General features: G+C 45.2%; 1 protein-coding gene across 1 annotated transcript in view; it reads right to left on the bottom strand.

The window, feature by feature from the left end:
- Window positions 1-13,263: 13,263 nt before the first annotated feature.
- The window catches only part of LOC119453441 (mitochondrial uncoupling protein 4-like), a 32,462-nt gene continuing 26,235 nt past the window's right edge, over window positions 13,264-19,490 (bottom strand). The window contains exons 9-10 of the mRNA XM_037715472.2: window positions 19,037-19,139; window positions 13,264-16,390 (exon numbers count right to left, since the gene is read on the bottom strand). Coding sequence (XP_037571400.1) covers window positions 16,319-16,390; window positions 19,037-19,139 — 175 coding nt within the window. The 3' untranslated portion in view covers window positions 13,264-16,318. The remainder of the gene's footprint in view (window positions 16,391-19,036; window positions 19,140-19,490) is intronic.

Genomic DNA, 19,490 nt, shown 5'->3' with positions numbered 1-19,490 from the left:
ATCGCTTTGATGTCCTGTGTAAACAGTCTTTGTCCCTTTGGTATCGTTATCGCTTTAATGACGTATTGGCAGTTTTTGTCCATTTGATGGTATTATTAGGCTCTAGTCGGTGACAAACCTATGTATTCAGTGCAAGCTCCGCCCACAAAACTGCACTGCCCTCTGTGACACCATGCTCTAAAATTTAGTTCCACAGAGACACCAACTTTGAAAGAAGTTTATCTCCACCATGGTTTTCACCGGGTAATCATATGCAGTAGACTTCTGTTCATTTAACTCAGGTTAATTCGATCCCAGTGAAGGTCTCGGCCGGCACCCATGCATTTCTGTGGGCCCAAACTTTCGTTATTTCGACCCCAGAATTGGCCTTCGCTGAATGATTGGAACTTGACCGGTCAGCATACATGTGCATGACCTATATGGTGACCCCAAATAGCGAGCCCTCGGCGTAGCTTAGAGGACAGTGAATGGGTGAAACAAATGTCAATCTAGCGTGAGAAACTACTATCCTTTGCTTGCCCTAGGAAGATTTTCAAGCAGTAATGGTAGCTGACAATGTCTGATTGAGGTATTTACCTGATTCTAACCGGCGTGCCTTTTTTATTTTTTCAGAGAGCATTAGACTTAAAGTTGCTTGGGCGGTGCAATCGGATACAAAACCAAAACCGCATTAGCGGTGTTCGTATGCTTTACCACATAACACAACTGTATTGCGGCGAAGCAGACTTTAAGTATACTGTACGGCGAAGCTGACTTCAAGAAACTGGCCATCACTGTGCAACTAGACTTGGACTAACAAATTGCATAATTACTTGTAATGAATTATGTTTATTGGTAACCTTGTAATATAACGATTACTTTGTTTCCTCTGTAACATTTACTGTAGTTCTATTACTTTTTCCAGTAACCAGTTAAATTTTTGATGAAACAAGCTATAATAGGCGACGCAGCTTTAAGCACCTAAATTTGTGGCAACTACAGTGTCCAAAGGAATGAAAACAAGTACATAGGTTACCTCTCGCCCACAATCAGCGTCCGGCAGCTACCTGAACGTGGCAGGCTTCCAGACCTCTGACCTCCAACCTTTTCTCTTATAATAAATTTCTCTCTCTCTCCCTCTCTCTTGGAAGCGCTTTGCGGAGACCTTCACAGGCAGTAAGAGCTGCTGCTCAATTCTTTGCATAGTGCATTCTATGACTTTCCTTATATAGACAGACGTTATTGGCAGTTGAATGCATACTGTTACGAAATATATTCATTTACAAATTGAAACGAGGTACGGGAGGAAGCCACAGGGAAGGGCCAGCCAGTGCGGAGTACAGTCGAGCTTACACGCCCCCCCTCTACTTCTTCTTTCTCGGGCTCAGACGCGCAGCGCTGCGACATTTTCCCCGGGGTGCAGACGAAGCTCACTGAGCGAGCTAAGGAGACCTGTTTTGGTACTGCTCAAGTCTGGCCATGTGAACAACTTGCGTCGTGCATGAACGCCGATTACTTGCCGTCACTTCGGCAATAACATAGTTCACATCACTCAAACGAGTGAGTATAACGAATGGTCCCGAGTAACTGGCGAGAAACTTGCAGTACAATCCCTTTTTGCGAACAGGTGTACACAACCAGACATAGTAACCGGGGGTAAAGTTGACAGGGATATGCCGGGCATCGTAGCGAGTCTTGCTGTGGCCTTGGGAGGACAACGTCCTAAGATGTGCCAGTCGACGAGCTTCTTCAGCACGACGCGGAGTTTGGGCAATTGAAGGATCTTCTTGACACGATAAAGATAGAATAGTGTCCAGAAAGCTCTGCGGAGTGTGTGCGTACAGCGGAAAGAACGGCGCATATCCAGTAACTTCATGCTTGGCGGTATTGTACGCGTACGTTACAAAAGGCAAGACGGCGTCCCAATTTTTGTGGTCAGCGGTGACATACATTGACAGCATGTTGGTAAGCGTTCGATTCGTCCGCTTCGTGAGGCCATTGGTTTGCGGGTGATAAGGACTGGAATGACAGTAGGCAGAACCACAAAGCTGTAAAAGTTCTTCAATGACATCGGCGGTGAATTGCTGTCCACGGTCACTGATGACAACCCGTGGAGCACCGTGACGCAGTATGACGTGATGCAACAAAAACGAAGAGACATCTTCTGCAGTCGCAGATGGAAGTGCCGCCGTTTCCGTGTAACGAGTCAGATAATCGACGCATACTGTAATCCAGCGGTAGCCAGCTGACGTCTTTGGAAGCGGGCCGAGCAAGTCGATGCCGACTTTTTCAAAGGGCAATGTCGGTGGTTTAACTGGTTGTAAATAGCCTGCTGGAGCCGTCGTCGTTTGCTTGTGGCGCTGACAAACAGTACAGCCGGCAACATACTGTTTCGTTGTTTTCCAGAGCTTAGACCAGAAAAATCTCTGGCGAAGTCGATGTAGTGTGCGTGCAAAGCCAAGGTGCCTGGACGTGATATTGTCGTGCATGGAACGAAGGACAGCAGGGTGTAGGTTTTCGGGCACCACAAGAAGCAATGGAGGACTATCAGCTGAGTAATTTTTTTTGTATAGCAAACCATTACGAAAAATAAACGGTGTTCCTGCAGACTCACGTGCAGCTGGCCGCAGAGATTGCAATGTAGGGTCGCAACGTTGCTCGCTCTCAAAGGTACTGAGGTCGGGAAACTCGGAGGAGATGGAAACGAGATAGTTATCGTCGTCAGCCTTAGTGTGTGGCGAAGGGAGACGGGATAGGCAGTCGGCATCCACGTGACATCGTCCGCTATTGTAGGCGACGGAAAAGCTGTACTCTTGAAGGCGCAACACCCAGCGAGCCAACCGACCAGATGGGTCGCGCAGCCCCACGAGCCAGCAGAGTGAATGATGGTCGGTCAGTATCGTGAACGCGTGGCTGTGCAAATACGGACGGAACTTCTGAATGGCGAAGACATATATATCTGTTTGATATATATACGTGACTCATGTACACCTATATTTGTGATTGTAACTGGGGTGTTGAACCGAAAAAAATACCAGTTAGGTTCAAGTTCAGTGCACTCCGATTTTGTTCCGGTTCGGAGAAATAAAAATTTATAACAGTTCGCAAAGTGGTTCGCAACACTGAGCCAGTTCCCATACCGGTTGACAGCACGGTCCATTTTATCCTTCCCTATGGCGATATCCGGCTTAGTACTATTGACTTGTCTGCATGGTGTATGCGCAGGTTTCATCAAGAGGAGGCAGAAATTTACAAATAAATCACGCAGATGCGAGTGAATCTTCATGTATATATTAAATAGGTAATTAGTGAGAATCCCTGCGTCAGCGTGCGGTCTGCGTAGCTTTGACGCTCGTTACTTTGACACCAGCAGAGGCAGTTAATTTTCGTTTTGCTTCAATTCTTTACTACGGGACTGGTAGTGAGCCAACTGTGGCATCTGATATATGACGTCAAAGACAGCGCAAATTCACATTGTACTTTCCGTTAATTGCAACTTCAAACCTCTATTCTCTAGCAAAGGAACAAGCCAGCATCTGACATTTTGCTCAGTTTGCTGCTTTTTTTAAAAGCAGGTGAGGACATTGAGGCTTCTGAGGGATGAACGAGGACAATTTATTTATTTATTTATTTATTTCACATACTTTCAAGGCCCGAAGGCGTTACAGAAAGGAGTGGAGTCAAAAAACAAATAATGCAGTAAAAATACAAACAAAAAATACTACCAAATGGCATTCTGAACAGCGGTCTTGAAATTGGTAGGGTCGGTGATGAGTGCGACTGATGCGGAAAGGCGATTCCAGTCCATGCTTGTCCTAGGGATGAATGAGTCACTGTACCGGTTCGTGTGGCACAAAGGCACCCCGACTTTGAGGCTGTGGTCAGTGCGGGACGAAATATAAGGCGGAGGGGCAAGAAGGGTTTCTTTTAAAAGGGGGTTCAAATGAAAAACTTTGTGAAAAAGGGAGAGACGGGAACATTTGCGGCGTGACGAAAGATCAGGTAAGTTAAGAGTTAGTTTCATTTATGAGACACTTGCATAGCAAGAGTAATTAGACAAGATAAAGCGTGCACTGCGGTTTTGAATACTCTCTAGAGTGGAAACTAATGAGGACTGAGTCGGATCCCGGATGGCTGAAGCATACTCCAATTTGGAGCGAACTAAAGTTTTGTGTAAAGTTAGCTTCAAGGTTGAAGGGGCAGAGCTAAAATTACGGCGCAAGCAACCAAGCATGCGGTTAGCGTTATAGTAACATAGTCAATATGCGAATGCCAAGAAAGTTTGTGCTGAACCATACATTGATCTCTATTGCGCACATAGTCTTGCACTGGCTAAGGGTGGACAAAGTAGCCCGACATTGTGCCCTACGAATAATTCCTACAACTTAAAAAGCATTGTACTCTGCTTTGCTAAGCACCTACCATGCTTTGAACCATGGCTTGTAACAAAAGCAGATTTTGCAAGCTATCTGCAGCCACGGTTACCGCTCGCTGAGAAGGCAACAACCTTCATTAGCAACCGCAGTGTTATGGTTACAATAAGTCATACTGCTGAAGTTATTGGTATCCTTCCTCAAGGACATCGTCTTTTCCACTCTCCATGTTTATCTGGTTTATCCATTTTTTACTTTAGTAAAAAGTTGACCTTAACAGCTGTATTGGGAGTTTCACCATAAATGTTGATTCCGCGAAACCCCTGAAAGAACTTTTCGGCTGCGGAACACAGCTGGCATGGCCGTCTTCAGAAGTGTAAGCGTCTCTGACAAGGAAGGCCGAAGTTACCAGCACATACCCATCATATATCCTCATTCTTACACACAACGCAACTTGTGGTTCGTAACAATCAGCTAGTAGGGTGTGCCAGTTGAAGTAGTTATTCGAAAAATTGTGCGAACTATTGAGCACTCTATGTGGCCATATATCATGCTTGAACCATTTCTTGCCAAACCAGTGACCATTATTGTTTTTGGTTCAGGTTCAGGCACGTTCCAAAGATATGGGTTTAGGTTCAGTTCTGCTCAAAACTGCGGTTCGGGTGCGGTTTTAGATTCGGGCTGGGTTCGGCACCCTGTTTGTAACACAAACTAGTGTCGTCTGAGGACTGAATAATATGCAGCTTTATATTATACCACATTAGAGATTTGGCCACCTTTTTAAGGATCGTGAATGTTTGCTTACGTCCATTAGAATTAGTCGTTTAAGTCTAACTGGCTAATGAGTGAAGGGCACTGGGTGCAGGTCCACCAAATGTTTGCCAAAAAATTGAAACGGTGCTTTCATGGCTCGATAGCAATGGCCACTTCATACGTTGATGCCAGGAAATCACCAGTGGACAATTTTTCAGATTTTTACTGGCCCTATCAGGAGCACCTTCCGATAGCCCGAACAACAATGAAGCACTTCATTTCAAAGAGGGCCCAGACCCGAGCATTGCGGCATTGAGTAATCACAATCTTGTGAGCGAGGTGTTCATACCATCACAACACATTCCTTCTCTTCAGCATGCACATAAAGCAAGTTTTCAGTGTTGCTGTCAGATGCCTTCACAAGAAATTAAGGCAAGGTTACCGGAGGAAATTGTGAAAAGCAATTTTTAGTGAAAGTAAACACGGTGTGAAGGGCCACAGAGGAGGCATTAAAAGAGCCAGGCCAGCTCATTCTATTTACTGTATTTGTGAAATGTTAATAAAAGTAGGGAGTAAAGTAACGTTAAAGTAACCGACTAATTTTTAGTAATTGCTATTACTTTTGGTGGAGAGTAATTAAACCCTTTCCCATTTTTCTTGCTACAAAATCGGGTGCATGTTAAATCTCTACATTGCTTGGGACCTTTAGTGTAATTTATATGTTATTTTCTACTTTGGACTTGTAGAAAGTGGCGTTCGATTCAGAGCCATTTTGGGATCAGACAAATAGTGTCAAATGAATCAGCAGTATGTTCCGGCGTCTTTTTCTGCATCTTGTTTAATTGACCCGCCAGATAATTCTATCGATTTTGTCGGCGCTGTCATGGTTGAGTTAACAGAAGACGGCCGTATTTGTAGAGGGCTTTTCTTACTATTGCCATTATTTATTATTAATTCCCTTTCTGCTTCCTTCGCCTTCCCCTCCTAAAATGAAAACTCACCCAAGAGCAGAAGACTGACTTACGAGGTTCTCCATGCTAAATATATCACACAATCATTGGGCTCCTTGAATATATAGCCTGACTGTCCTAACCAAAAACTGCAGACATTATACGTTATCATTTTCCTATCCTTGATTGGCTTTTACTGCAAATTTTTGCCTTGTATTATTTTTAACCCCTATTCTTTTATTTTTGATTCGCTTTGAGTCGACATACCTTTGGTGGTGCAGGCTTCCTTCCCATTCATTTATAGGTGTATTTAATCATACAACCGAGGAAAAAATCATATGACATCACAGAAGCGAGTGAACGAAGCTTGCTGGCAGATCTATACAAATTATTTGACTTGGAGGACAGAGTATCTTCCTTTGCTTTCTTACGTTGTTGCTGACTGAGAGTGCAGTCACAAATACACCACTGTCTAACTCCAGAAAATGTGTACAGATGTGTTGGCCGATGACATGGTGGAGGTGAACCTCTTCCACTGTCGACGTCTGCTTGGAACTGTGCTTTGAAGCAAGGAGGCACAGATGGAAAATGTAGTGCAGTTTTGTGGATGGAGATTGTACTGCACCGTTAGGTTGTTGGCAAGTGTAGTTCACTGCAGGGCAAAGGTCAACTTGCAAGGACCGCCCTGCAATAAAACAGCAACTTTGGCAAATTGGTAATGCTTCATTTCGAATATAAAACTGTGCACATAAAAAAGAACAGCTCAGACAGATATTACAACACACACTACGAGTGTGCTGCCCGTCCTGGTTTTCTTATTTGCGTCGTTTTATATCTGAAATGAAACCTCGCTGCAGTTTCCAGTGTCATCAGAATCCATGTCACTTGCCAATTTCCTCATCTCACTGCTCCCCATGAAACTCATCTGCCCACTTCAATGAAGTCGCCAGTGAAGTAAAGCAACTGATAGTAGTTGGGTGGACATCTTGCACCTAGCCTCACTTTGGGATATGTAGCGATGCCTTGATGAGCGTACTCCAGTACAACACTGTAAGAGCTACAGGACAAAGGAACAAGTCGCGCCAAAGGCCAACAGACGGTAAACTAAGAAAAAGTTGCAACCAGTGTTATCAAAGTGCCCATGCATTTCCTCATGCTCAGATCAGTAGAGACCCTGTGCAAGGTCTGATGCAGACCAAGGAGGTTTCTTTAAAAAAAGAAGTAACTGTAATGACAGCCCCTCCCCACCCCGCCCCACAGACACACAGCTTCTTACCAGTAGAGGTGAAGCCAGCGCTTGGTTCTGCATCACCTCTGAAAAGAGAGCTGGACCAGCTGGAGTGTGCTGATAGATCAAGTATTCTTGCTCTTTGAGCATAAATGGTAGCATAATTGAAAAATAAAAGGTCATTTCTGGCTAAAGTACAATCTGAGTATTGCTACAGTTAAACCTGCTTATAACGAACCTCCATATAACGAATTCCTGGATATAACGAAGTTTTTCTATTCCCCGCCGTTACTCCATAGAAGCACATGTATTTGAGACCTCTATGTAACGAAGTGGCAGCGGGAGACCCCCTCGATATAACGAATTTTCCCCTCCAACAACCTAGAGATTTCGCCCCAAATTTTGTAATTTTTGCGGGAGCAGCAACCGGAAGCACCTTCTCCGCCGCGACGGAATACGAAGCGATCGCACGTGTGCGTGCGTGCGTGTGCGAGGCGGGCCTGCATCCCTCGACCCGGCGATCTTGCCGCCGCGGGCGTGACCTTTCCCCCTCCCTTCATTCAAACCTGATCCTGCCGCTTGCTGCAGCTGGCCTAGCCCGCCAAGCCGGCACTCTCTCCTTTTCCAGTTGATGTTGCCGAAGCGCTAGCTGGTACCCGCTGCGACACATCACACTCGATGAGCGCGGACACGCGTTGTCAAACGCTGGCGGCGTGTGGAAGCGCCGCTGGAGAAGCGAGCGAAGTGACCTTCGTGCTGTTGTCTATCGCTTCAACGCAAACTGAGCGCCGAAAATACATAGCACGCACAAAGCTACGAGCCGCCGACGCACCTACACTGCTAGGCTCTGCCCCAACGCAGATCGCTTTCAAGATACGGCCCGCGCGACCGCGCGCCGCCGCGCAGTAGTACAGTACAACGCCGCCCCGCTATCCCTCCCCCCTCGCTCCCTCGCCGGTGCCTCGAGCGCAACGGAAGGCGCGCTTCCTCCCTGCTTTTCTTGCGCGCGAGATTTAGACGCGGTCGTCGGCTCCTTCGCACGTTTTCACTCGCACATACAGCATACGGCACGCGGCGACTGCGTTATCGCCCTTGGACTTTATACGGAATATCTATGAACCAAAACCAATTTTAGGGCCACAATGCGTCATAGACACCATCTTTACATAGCAATTACGGATCTCAAGGGCCATACTTTTGCTGGCGGAAACCGAAAATACGTCATAGTTGTCGCCCCCGGCACTTTCGGCGGCCAATGCCATCGTCAAGCCACCAAGCCAAGCGACATGAAAAGTCAAAATGGCCGCTCGGGCCGGCGCGGGGTGGCAGTTCGCAACGTACGGTGCGGGAACGGTCCCGCAGTTGCGACGCAACAGCGGGGTTACCAATGCATTGGGTTCTATGGGAGCTGTGCTGGGGCCGGCCGAAAACGACGTAACAGCCGGGAAAACGCAGCCCCCCGGAACGTAACAGCGGGGTTCTACTGTAACACTATACGACACCATCGTGACGCTCGCTCTTCGTTTCCGATGCCTCGCGCTTGTGCGAAACGACACGCGTCCACGCATCCAGTACCTGGTGTGACATTCCAAGGATGAGTGCTTCGGCGAAAAAGGAAAACGGGTGCGCGTTACAATTGAGGGCGCGTTAGAACGGAGTAAATACAGTAAGAGTTTCTTTTTCGAATTTTCGTGCCGAACCTGCATATACCGAAATCCTCTTTATAACGAAGTTTTTCGGGAATTCGTCAATTTCGTTATATCCATGCAGGTTTAACTGTATACAATTTGCCAAGACATTGAAATATCAACCTAAAACCAGTCACACCAAAATACTTGTCGCGAAAGATCTGCAAGATGACAATATCCACATAAATTCTGCACAAAGAAAGCGCTTCCTATATTCTACAGTATACGTTAATAATTTTCTGTGCCTCTAGTAAGATGGCGGCAGTGCGGCTTCACTTTTGCATCATCTCTAGTCCAGAAATTTTATTAATGAGAAAGCATTATATGGCTCATGACGTGGAAAATCCGGCGGTGTCCCCAGATATGGTACAAGAAGTCATGTGGGCACAGCTGATCAACGGGAGGCGCGCGCGGCGTGGGTGCTGGGTTCCTTGAAGTACCACCAGATGGCGCTCACCGCGGAATCCGCGGCGGCGCCGGCCGTGCGGGGAAAAGAAGAAAAAGAACCAGAAAGCTCGCCTTCACACATAGCGTTTGGCAAGCATTTTCCAGTTAAGATTACACTTGCATAAGGTGCAGTTGCCGGGAAGCGGTAACTGCGTGGCTGGTCTAAATATAGCGCTGCCAGTAGGCGTGGTGATTTTGGTGAGTTCTGTCTTGCACTCCGATGAGTGAACCTTCGACTTCTCTGCCAGGGGCCGTATTCTGAAACGTTCGCCTAGGCGAAATTTCTTTTTTCGCTTTCAGGCGTGCGCTGATTAGCTGTTTTAGCAAAATTGGATGAGCTGATTGGGTGGTTGAGCCCGACTGGATGAGCTGATTGGGTGGTTGAGCCCGACGCCATTCAATTTTGCTCAACCAGCCAATCAGCGGGCACGCTGATTTCGCCTAGGCGAACATTTCAGAATACGGCCCCAGTAGCTGCACCCGGCTCCTGTGGACATCCCCTCAAGCACGCGAACGAAGCCAAGGCGTCATCGGAGAGACGTCGCAATGCTTTCGCATTCATCCACGTGGGGATACCTAAGCTGGCATCAAAAGATTGACTTTTGATGCCATTCTTTAACGTCTAGTCACTCTAGTGCATAAGTGTTTCACGGCCAGGTTGCCTGGCCACACTTGTTAAAAATCTGCCACCTAGGTTACTTTGTCATTGGCATGCAGAAGTGGGGTATGCATACTCTGTTGATTAATTGACCAGATTTGTCAAAATCTGCAAAAGCGATCGCGTCGTTGCTCCTCAACTCATACACAACACACCTTTCACAGCACACATATGCTAAAAAGCGCCACGTGGCAAGCCTTCATGGAAATTTATTAAAGCGCTTCGTGGCTAGGTTGTAGGATATTTCTCTAGAAACCTGCAACAGAAGTTACATTGTAGCTCATCACTGGCATGCAGAGGCACTCCCCGACAAGGCTTTCCGACCATTCCCACAAGAAATGTTGCAGAAGTTGCATTGATGCCAATATGCATTCGAACCATTGCTTTCTTTAAGCTTAGCACACTCTAAGCTTTCTGAAGGTCTAAAGTACTCACCACATGTATAGCTTCAGCATTCAGCTACTGCTTTGACACCAAACTCAATGAACTTACACCATTTTCTTCTCTACATCTTCCTTGATAAAGTATGGGTACAGTTACGAGGTTTAATGAAGTCGATGGGACCCAAAGATTATTTTGTAATATAGAAAACTTAATTAAATCAGGAACATTTAAATCACTCATGATAAAAACATTCGTATTCAAGTGCGAAAACTATGTAATTTTTACCTGCATTCGCACTTATCATAGACAGTGAGGCCGTTGAGCATGCCTTGTGTTCTTTCTGTTGTTGTTGTTGTTGTCCTGAGTGGTTGTGGCGCATACCCACAGTGGGGGATTGGCCATGAATCGGGTGGTTATATTCAGTGCATAAAAACAAGGGAATTAACGAACAGAATACTGGAGTTTAGACAGGAAAATTTTGTGAGAGAAGAAGAAAAAAAAACACTAATTAATAATAGGTTAAAAAAGAAATATATGAATAAAAGAAAACTATGGTGGCAAAGGTGACAATAAGTTTATCATGGTAATCGATTTGATTCAATGAGATAATTTTGGATTGCTAAGCAAGCATTTCTGTGGCTGAACCCAATAATGGAGGCTCCAAAATATAGAATTGCAGGTTCCGATAAATCTAGGTCAATATTGCGAAGCGGAATTTCCAGTAGTCTTTTCCTGATTGCAGAAAAACGCCTACAAGACAACAAGAAATGGTCTATTGTCTCCGCTTCGCCACAGAATGAGCATAATGGTGAGGGGACCAGACCAGACCTGTGTAAGTAAAAGTTTAACGTAGGGATACGGCAGCGCAGCCTCGTGATGGCCACTTCAATTTTCCGGCTTTGGCAAAAGTCTCTGTGCCAAGGGTATAGGAGATGTCTGTATTCCAAAGAATTAGTTAGAGCAGAGCCTGACACTGCCTGCATAATGACACTCCTGCGAAATCTAGCAGCAGTGACATGAGCAGTCAAAGGACAATACGGAAAAATTGGTCCGGTTATCGATGCCTTGGCTAGTGAATCTGCTATTTCATTTATAAAAAGTCCTTTATGGCCAGGCACCCAAATTAAACGCAAACTTTTAAAATAACCAGGTATCAATGAATTAAACGTCCTCAATACGCGAGAGTCAAAAGAAGCAGTGAGGGATAAGCACAATGACAATGAATCAGTGACTATCACGGCAGACGTAATTGATGGGTCTCATTTGCGTAAAGCCAGCACCACCGCCATTAATTCAGCTAAAAATATGGGTATAAAATCTGGCAGCCAAAGAGAAAATGTCCAATCGAGAATAGGGGAAAATATACCAACACCTGATTTTTCCTCACATTGTGAGGCATCTGTCGCAATAACGATGTTTGTTTGCAGGCTCTGCAGATGATCTTGTAATAGACCATCTAGAATACTATGTGGAAGTAATTTTGAATTATTAGGAAAGATGTCATTGAATTGAATATCAGTGGTAACAGATCTGTCGGGAATCGGAAGTACATCACAGATGCGCACATCCAAAGGGTCAAGTAAATGTTGCGTGAATGTAATTTGGGGAGTATGTGAACGCGGCCAGTTTACACGAAAAAACCAATCAGGTTGGGAAATGAATATTGTTTGAGAGCATCGCACCGGTGATTCGTAAATTCTCAAAAACGTCTGTACTGTCAAAAGATGGAACCTACACGAAAGAGGAGGAACACGGGATTCTAGATAAAGAACAGAATTTACAACAAATTTAGGAAGCCCTAGGCACAAACGTAATGCTTCCCTTTCTAAGAGGATCAAAGGGCGGGAAGTGTAAGCTGGAGCGCCAGAGAAGAGTGCGCAACCAAATTCTAATACAGGGCAAACGTACATGCGATATATCATTAGAAGTGTATCTCTTCTCAATCCTATTCGACGATTGCTCAGCATGCACAAAATGCCAATTGCACGGGTACCTTTTCCAGTCACATGATCTATATGTGGCCGCCAGTTGAGAGAGGAGTTATAAATTATTCCAAGGTACTTAACCGATTCTACCTGTGGTATGTCTTGTAGGTGGTAAGAGAGAGAGATATGCACTGGGTCATTTATCGGAAAAACGAGAATGGCACGTTTGCTGGTATTGAGTAAAAACTGGTTAACATCTAACCAGCTCTCCAGGGCACAAAGGTAAGTTTGCAGTCGTTGATATAACGTATGAATGTCATTTGCAGATGCGAAAAACGCAATATCATCTGCATAAACATAAGTTGTGACTTCTTCATGATGGGGAATTGAGCTCATGAGAATATTAAAAAGCGCCGGGGAAAGGACTGAACCTTGCGGTACTCCTCTCGTTTGTTTGCACCTAGAAGACGAAAAGCCGCTTTTGTGTTCTTTCAATGGAGCAGCAAACCTTAACTGGTAAATGGCACCCACCACCTGAACTGAAAACTGGCATACCCATATTCTACCTACACTTCACTAAACCAGGCGAGCCATCGAGCCGACTTTGTTGCTTCAAGGCTTTCAATACATTTGACTCAACGACGATGTCATGAAATCGAAAGCACTTCATTAAGTCAGTTTAATTACACTGAGGCTTCTCAATGTCGTGTTCGTTCGCATAGCATATGAGCATCGCTAAGAGCAGATATGTAGTAACTGATCTTAGAAGTTAGGAACTTTTCATGTATGTTACACGCAGCTGCATTACATGCACGTACTAGCCGGAAGGGGCAATTGGAGGGCAACGTGCAAACATTCAAGAGGCCAGGCACATCTAACACAACTTGTGGACAGTTTTTATTCGCACAAAACACTACTCATGGCAACACCGTTGGTCGGCTGAAAAAACATGGCACGCCGTGTAGCAAGTGTTGTCGATCCATGCATTCCATGATCTTTGCTGTTCCAAACAGAAAATGCAAGTACTACGAGCCAACAGGCTCGCATGTAAAACGTCACCATGTTCAACGAGTACATACGAAAGCACAACTGACTGCCGTGCATTCAACATGTCCGACAATGCTCTCACTTTCTGCCTAGGCACTGCATTGTCAAGGCTTGTGTGTAGCGTGTGTGTATATATATATATGTTCATAAACCTATGCTTCTCCTAAGGGTAACAAAAGAACACTTTGGGAATTTACATATTCACAAAACACGAGTGTGTAAAGTGCACATACACATTACCCCAGTTTGTGCATTTGTTCGCACACGCACACAAATGCACAATGTCTTGGAAATGTCTTAAGGACATCAATTGGTAGACTCGTTAAACCAATGGAGCAGTGGACTTAAAGGAACAGCAATGAAACTTTGCACTTGGTCAAACATAGTAAAGTTGCAATGAAATGTCTTTCAGAAAAAAAAAAAAAGCAGCATGTTGCTCGCAACCTTAACTGAAACATGTGGCTCCAGCACTACCGGTATCCCCCAAGAATTGTCCTTGAAGCATGTCAAACAGGCTCATCTACAACGAAATACCAAAAACTTTCCTGCAGAATGTGCAGGCATGATATATATGTTGCAATTAAAAACTAATTTTATTTTCAGATGAGTTCATATAAAATGTTTTACAGATGCTATGCAACCTTGAGATCAGTGGCATATGGTCAATCAAACATTAAAACATGTCTGAAGCACCGTTTTTTTTCTTTTCACACATTTTGTAGTGTATCCATACAGTATATTTGTAACAAGTGTAAAGCATTGCAAAATACAGCCAACTCAAACAAGCCATGCTAATAAATCAGCATAACTCAAAAGAGGTTAATAAACGAAACAAATTAGCAATATTACTAAATGTGACTACCAAAGAGAAGCGAGGCATTTCCTTTCATGCTTTGCTGCTGGTGGTTAGTCTAAGACACCATGAGAAAAAACACTTTTTCTTACACCAAGACATGCAGGAAAAGCCCACAGTCACATGGCAACACCATTCAAAACAGTAGCTTTAACCTCCTTCTAGACGTGTACTTTCAATTTGCCGACCCCTTTCTTCAACATCAGCATCTCGGACCAAGAGAAATGCGACAATGGCTGCGGCCAGTTTCTCAGCACATTCAGCATGCTTTATCAATGTGCTCAAACTTTGCGAACAATCGTGATCGTCAAAACAACCCTTGCACAAGCAATGGACGCCGTCTAGAGTGACACAAAAGTGATCGGCCTTCACATTGACAGAACTGCACGAGAGGACACTTCTGGCTCAACGATGACGACTTCCAGAGAAAACGACACTCCAGGACAGAAGTAGTAAAGGACAAACTAAACTGGCATATCGTTTACACGTCCTCACAAATAATTAGCTGCGGAAGGGAGAGTTTATCCCTGCTCCTTTAAACATAAAGCGTTCATGTTCAAATTGTTTCAGACTGGCACATTCCTGAAAAGTGTTTCTAGTCAGGACCACTGCAGGGAAGTGGTACCAACACAGTATTACAGCGTAAAAAAATGGCACAAACAGGCAGCGTTAAGAACACAGCCATTGTTTTTCAGCGAACGGGCCATATTGAAACTATTTGAACATTTTGTACAGCAAGAAATGCTTTGATACATGAATCAGGAACACTTAAATACGTGAACATTTCATACAGTACGAAACACTTTGATAGGTGAAACATTGCACAGTCAGTTATCCGCTGTACAAAACATTTGCATGTTTTCGACTAACACTGATTTGAGAGGGCACTTGTGTTGACCCTGCTTCTCGTCTGCATAATTTTTTTTTTTCACTGTATGACAATGACTGCACTTCTAGCTTACAAGTTTGCCATTCTGGTGTTAAATACTCCACAAGTCTACAGCCACTCTGCGTAATCAGGCAGAGGGGATCGTTTTACAATGCTCTGTTGCATGAAATACAAAATGCCAAGCAAAACTCTGCCTTTAGTGCAGTCACGTGTTTGATTACCGCAGGAAACTCAGGCAGGAAGCAATCTGAAAAGTGAACATCGCAAGAGAGGGACAGAGCATTGTGATAATAAGACACACAATACATAAAACTAAATGTAAAGAAACTTACTTGCGACTGCTAACTTTTCAAGGCACGGCCAGATTTGCATTACCAGCTATCAAACATCGCACGGACAATTTACTTTAGGCAAGAAACGTAGCTTAACAATGCTTACCAGTCATCATTATACCACACGTTCCAGAACTCAAATGCCACCTAATGATCATGTTTATATTTCCATAAGCAGAAAAATAGAGGCTCACAGCAGCAGCACCTTCTGCCTGCATCCTTTCACCGTCGCAGTGAAGCAAAGCATCAAACGCTCCCAAAATCTCATTGCCACAGAGCCGTACTGTTTTCTCATCCCGACGAGTACAAATAGCCACTGGCAAGCAGAAACCAATCCACCATGACTGTACGGAGTGGTGATCTTTTCATATAAATGGTGCTGTCATTCGCACATGTACCACCTAGTGCTCTAGCATCACAGCCGCAGCGTACGCACACAACAAAGCTCTCACAATACGACAATACGTCCACCGACGCACAAAGCACGCCTGACCCAACCAAGCCACCATCCGCAAACTTCCATACACATCCAAAACAATGGCACAAACAATGGCAACAATAACAACTACAAGAACAACAACAACAAAAATTGAAAACGATGGCTTGCATGGTTTCTAGCAAATGTCCCAAGAAGCGCCGAAACAAACAAAAAGTTAAAAAAATACTGCACATGCTTCATGCCAGCAGCAACTCCTATCAAAGAGCCGCAACATATCATTCTTTTTTCTTTACGATATGAAGAGGAATGAAAAAAAAAAAAGTTAGGCAGGAACGTGGGATTGTGGGTCTGAAGAAGTAGGCAAGGGCCATCTTCAGAACGACCGGACACCGGCAAAACGTCTGAACTCCTCGTATGTGACCCAAAATGTGAAAGACCATGGTGCCTGCAAAGTAGATTAGGGAGAAAGTTAACACTGGCAAAAATTAAGGATGGGTACATAAATTCGCGGATGAACTTGAGGAAAAATGAACACCACCTGCTCCACAAAATACAGTGCTTAAAGCACTGTTAAGAGGTAGCTTGATGGCTGAATGTAAAACAAATATATATAATGTAGAAAGCACACATGACATAAGGCTGGCGAACAACTCGAGCTTGTCACCTTAAACTGGAGCTAGCACCCTTGTGTTGCCATTTTCATAATTTACTCTTAACCTCACCCAACCTAGCACAATGTAACCCATACTAACCTAACTTAACCTATGGCCCAAGTTTTCTACCCTGCTGTTAGTTGGAGATGTGACTGAAAAGCTCTTCCTTCAAGTTTCACCGCTTACACATTTGTGGATTAAAGCAAATGACTGACCACTTGTGCTAAACATACTGAAAACAAAACACAATGCGTATTGTTGCACGCTCCCTGACTGATCACAAAGCAGCAACACCTCGGTTTTATTTATAAATATTTATTTATTTACAAATATCTCACAGGCTCCACGTTGGAGATGTGAGGGGGGCACTGCAGTAAAGTGCTTTAGGCAAAAAAAAAAAGGCTTATTTCATAGGAGATAAAGCAGACAACACGCACAAGCATTCACATGTCATCTGTTTCATGTCCCGTCAAAGGGCTCTATTATCTTTCATTACTAGAGTACGCACCATCTGATGCAATATAGCACATGCTGTTGTTCTAGCGAAGGACTCGCTACAATTGCAGAAACATGCAGTTCTTTCATCATAATCATCATCAGATTATTTATGTCAACTGCAGGATGAAGGCCTCTCTCAGTGATCTCCAATTAACCCCACTTGTGCCAGCTGACCCCATCTAATGATAGCTAATTCCCAATTTCATCAAAGCACCTAATAATCTGCCGTTCCCAACTGCGCTTCCGTTCTCTTGGTGCCCATTCTCTAAGTGTAGTAGACCACCAATTACCTGCCCTATGCATTAATTGCATGTTCCACCCAACTTCATTTCTTCCTCTTAATGTCAACTAGAATACTGGCTACGCCCATTAGCTCTCTAATCCACGTCATTGTCTTCCCGTCTCTCAAGTTAGCGGCTCTCGGGATCCACAACACCTTCGCTGAGCTGTCGGACGCGGTTATGGCTTTGCAAAAAGCCAGACTACAGAACACGGCGGCAGGCAGAGCCATCCTCCACCGGACCGGCACGGCAATGGAGCTTCGTGCCCTTGATGGGCAATGATCACTCCCGCCCGAGGTCAGAAGCAAGATAACGGCGAACCCCATACCAAAGCACATGAGTCATGAACTCCACGAAGGACGACACAAGGCGCGGGTCAACAGACAGCGCCGACAATTCAAGGGTGACCCGTACGTAACGTACGCGGACGTGGCGGTGTACCCTGCAGGGGGCCTCTTCGTGGTAGCCGCCGTGAATAGGAGAGACAACTCCTTAACCCTCGCGGCCTCCGTCAGGGCAGAGACCCCAGCTGCGGCTGAGACAATAGCCACGGCGCTAGTAATCAAGCAACATGACAGGGTGGGCAGGGAAGTTCATGTCGTTACCGACTCGCAACAGGCCTGCCGCAACTTTACCAACGGACGAACACCGGTGCTGGCGGCTGAGATTCTAGGCCCAAGGCTACAATAATCCCATCAAATCACGTGGACGCCGGGTCACGCGGGACTGGAGGGGAACGAAAGGGCGAACGCCTTAGCTCGAGCGCTAATTAACCGAGCGGGGCCAAACCAATCGTCTCATCAATCCCCACCCTTTACCTTTGTGCCCCTGCCATCAAATTACTGCGACCGGCTCGAGATCCAGCGACTTAACCGCAGGATTTATCCTCCCCTCACAAAAAGCTCAGCACTGAAGAGGCAATAGCCCTCAGACTTATCCAAACAAACACATTCGCAAACCTACACAGATACAGCAAAATATACCCACAAACATATCGCGGCATCTGGCCCTGGTGCGGCGACGCACGCCCTACATTCTTTCACATCTCGTGGGGGTGCGGGGGCAAACCTGAACATTTAAAGACGCCTAACACGTCCTTTGAGCGGTGGGAGGTACAGCTGACCGGCGATACCCTGGCGGGACAAGAAGCTCTCGTCCAGCAAGTATGTCGAGCAGCCATGGCCAGTGGAGTCCTGGAATGAGGACACCACCCACTCGTCCTCAAGATCAACGATCTCGATGGTCTAAATAAATGTTTTTCTCTCTCTCTCTCTCTCATTTTTATGCCTAACATATCTTGGTTCAATCTCTCGTTGCGTGGTCCTTCACTTCTTCTCAAACGTCTTTGTTAACCTCCAAGTTCCTGCCCCATATGTTAGCACCGGCAGAATGCAATGATTGTATACCTTTATTTTCAAGGAAAGCGGTAGGCTCCTGCTCATGACTGCTTGCTCCAACCCATTTTTATTCTGTAAATTTCATTCTTATGATCGGGGCACCCTGTAATTGGCTTTCTTTATTGTGCATCAAAACAGCACACGTACACAGGCCTTTCTTGCGTTTCGCCTCCATTGAAATGGCGGCCACCACAGCAACCAGTCAAGCCTGCAACCTCACACTGAGCGACAAACAAAAAAGGGAGAGCCGTGGGCAACTGACCATGCGCGCCCAGATGGGGAAGAAACCCTTGTAAAGTGCCTTGAATCCCTCGCCCCGCACTGTCTTGAGTAGGCAGTCTAGGGGGGAGCGGTAGAGCAGACCCCTGCACGAGCAACAAACAGAATGTGACATCATTGCAAATGCACACACGTCGCACAGCACAGATACGTTCTGTGATTGGCTCATATACTGAGATCAGAGCTTCGCCTACATGATTTACGTGTCACTACAGTAGAGTGTTTATGTGGGACGTGCACTTTTCTCTTAAAATGCTAGATAAAAAAAAGATTTGTGCTTACTGCTGCACTGTTTTTTTACTGAAATCTTGCAGAAATGTCAAATAGTATAATTTGGATCATCCAATGTAATGCTTGGCACAGTTGCCTGGTTTGTAAGAAAAAAAAAATGCAATGTCAGCTTCGTCTATGAGGTATCTAGCTGCTACAAAGGCAGC

This window comes from Dermacentor silvarum, chromosome 5 (genome assembly GCF_013339745.2).
Source record: "Dermacentor silvarum isolate Dsil-2018 chromosome 5, BIME_Dsil_1.4, whole genome shotgun sequence".
Classification (NCBI taxonomy): Eukaryota; Metazoa; Arthropoda; class Arachnida; order Ixodida; family Ixodidae; genus Dermacentor; species Dermacentor silvarum.
The sequence above is the reverse complement of the archived record's forward strand: the minus strand, read 5'-3'. Positions and strand labels throughout refer to the sequence as shown.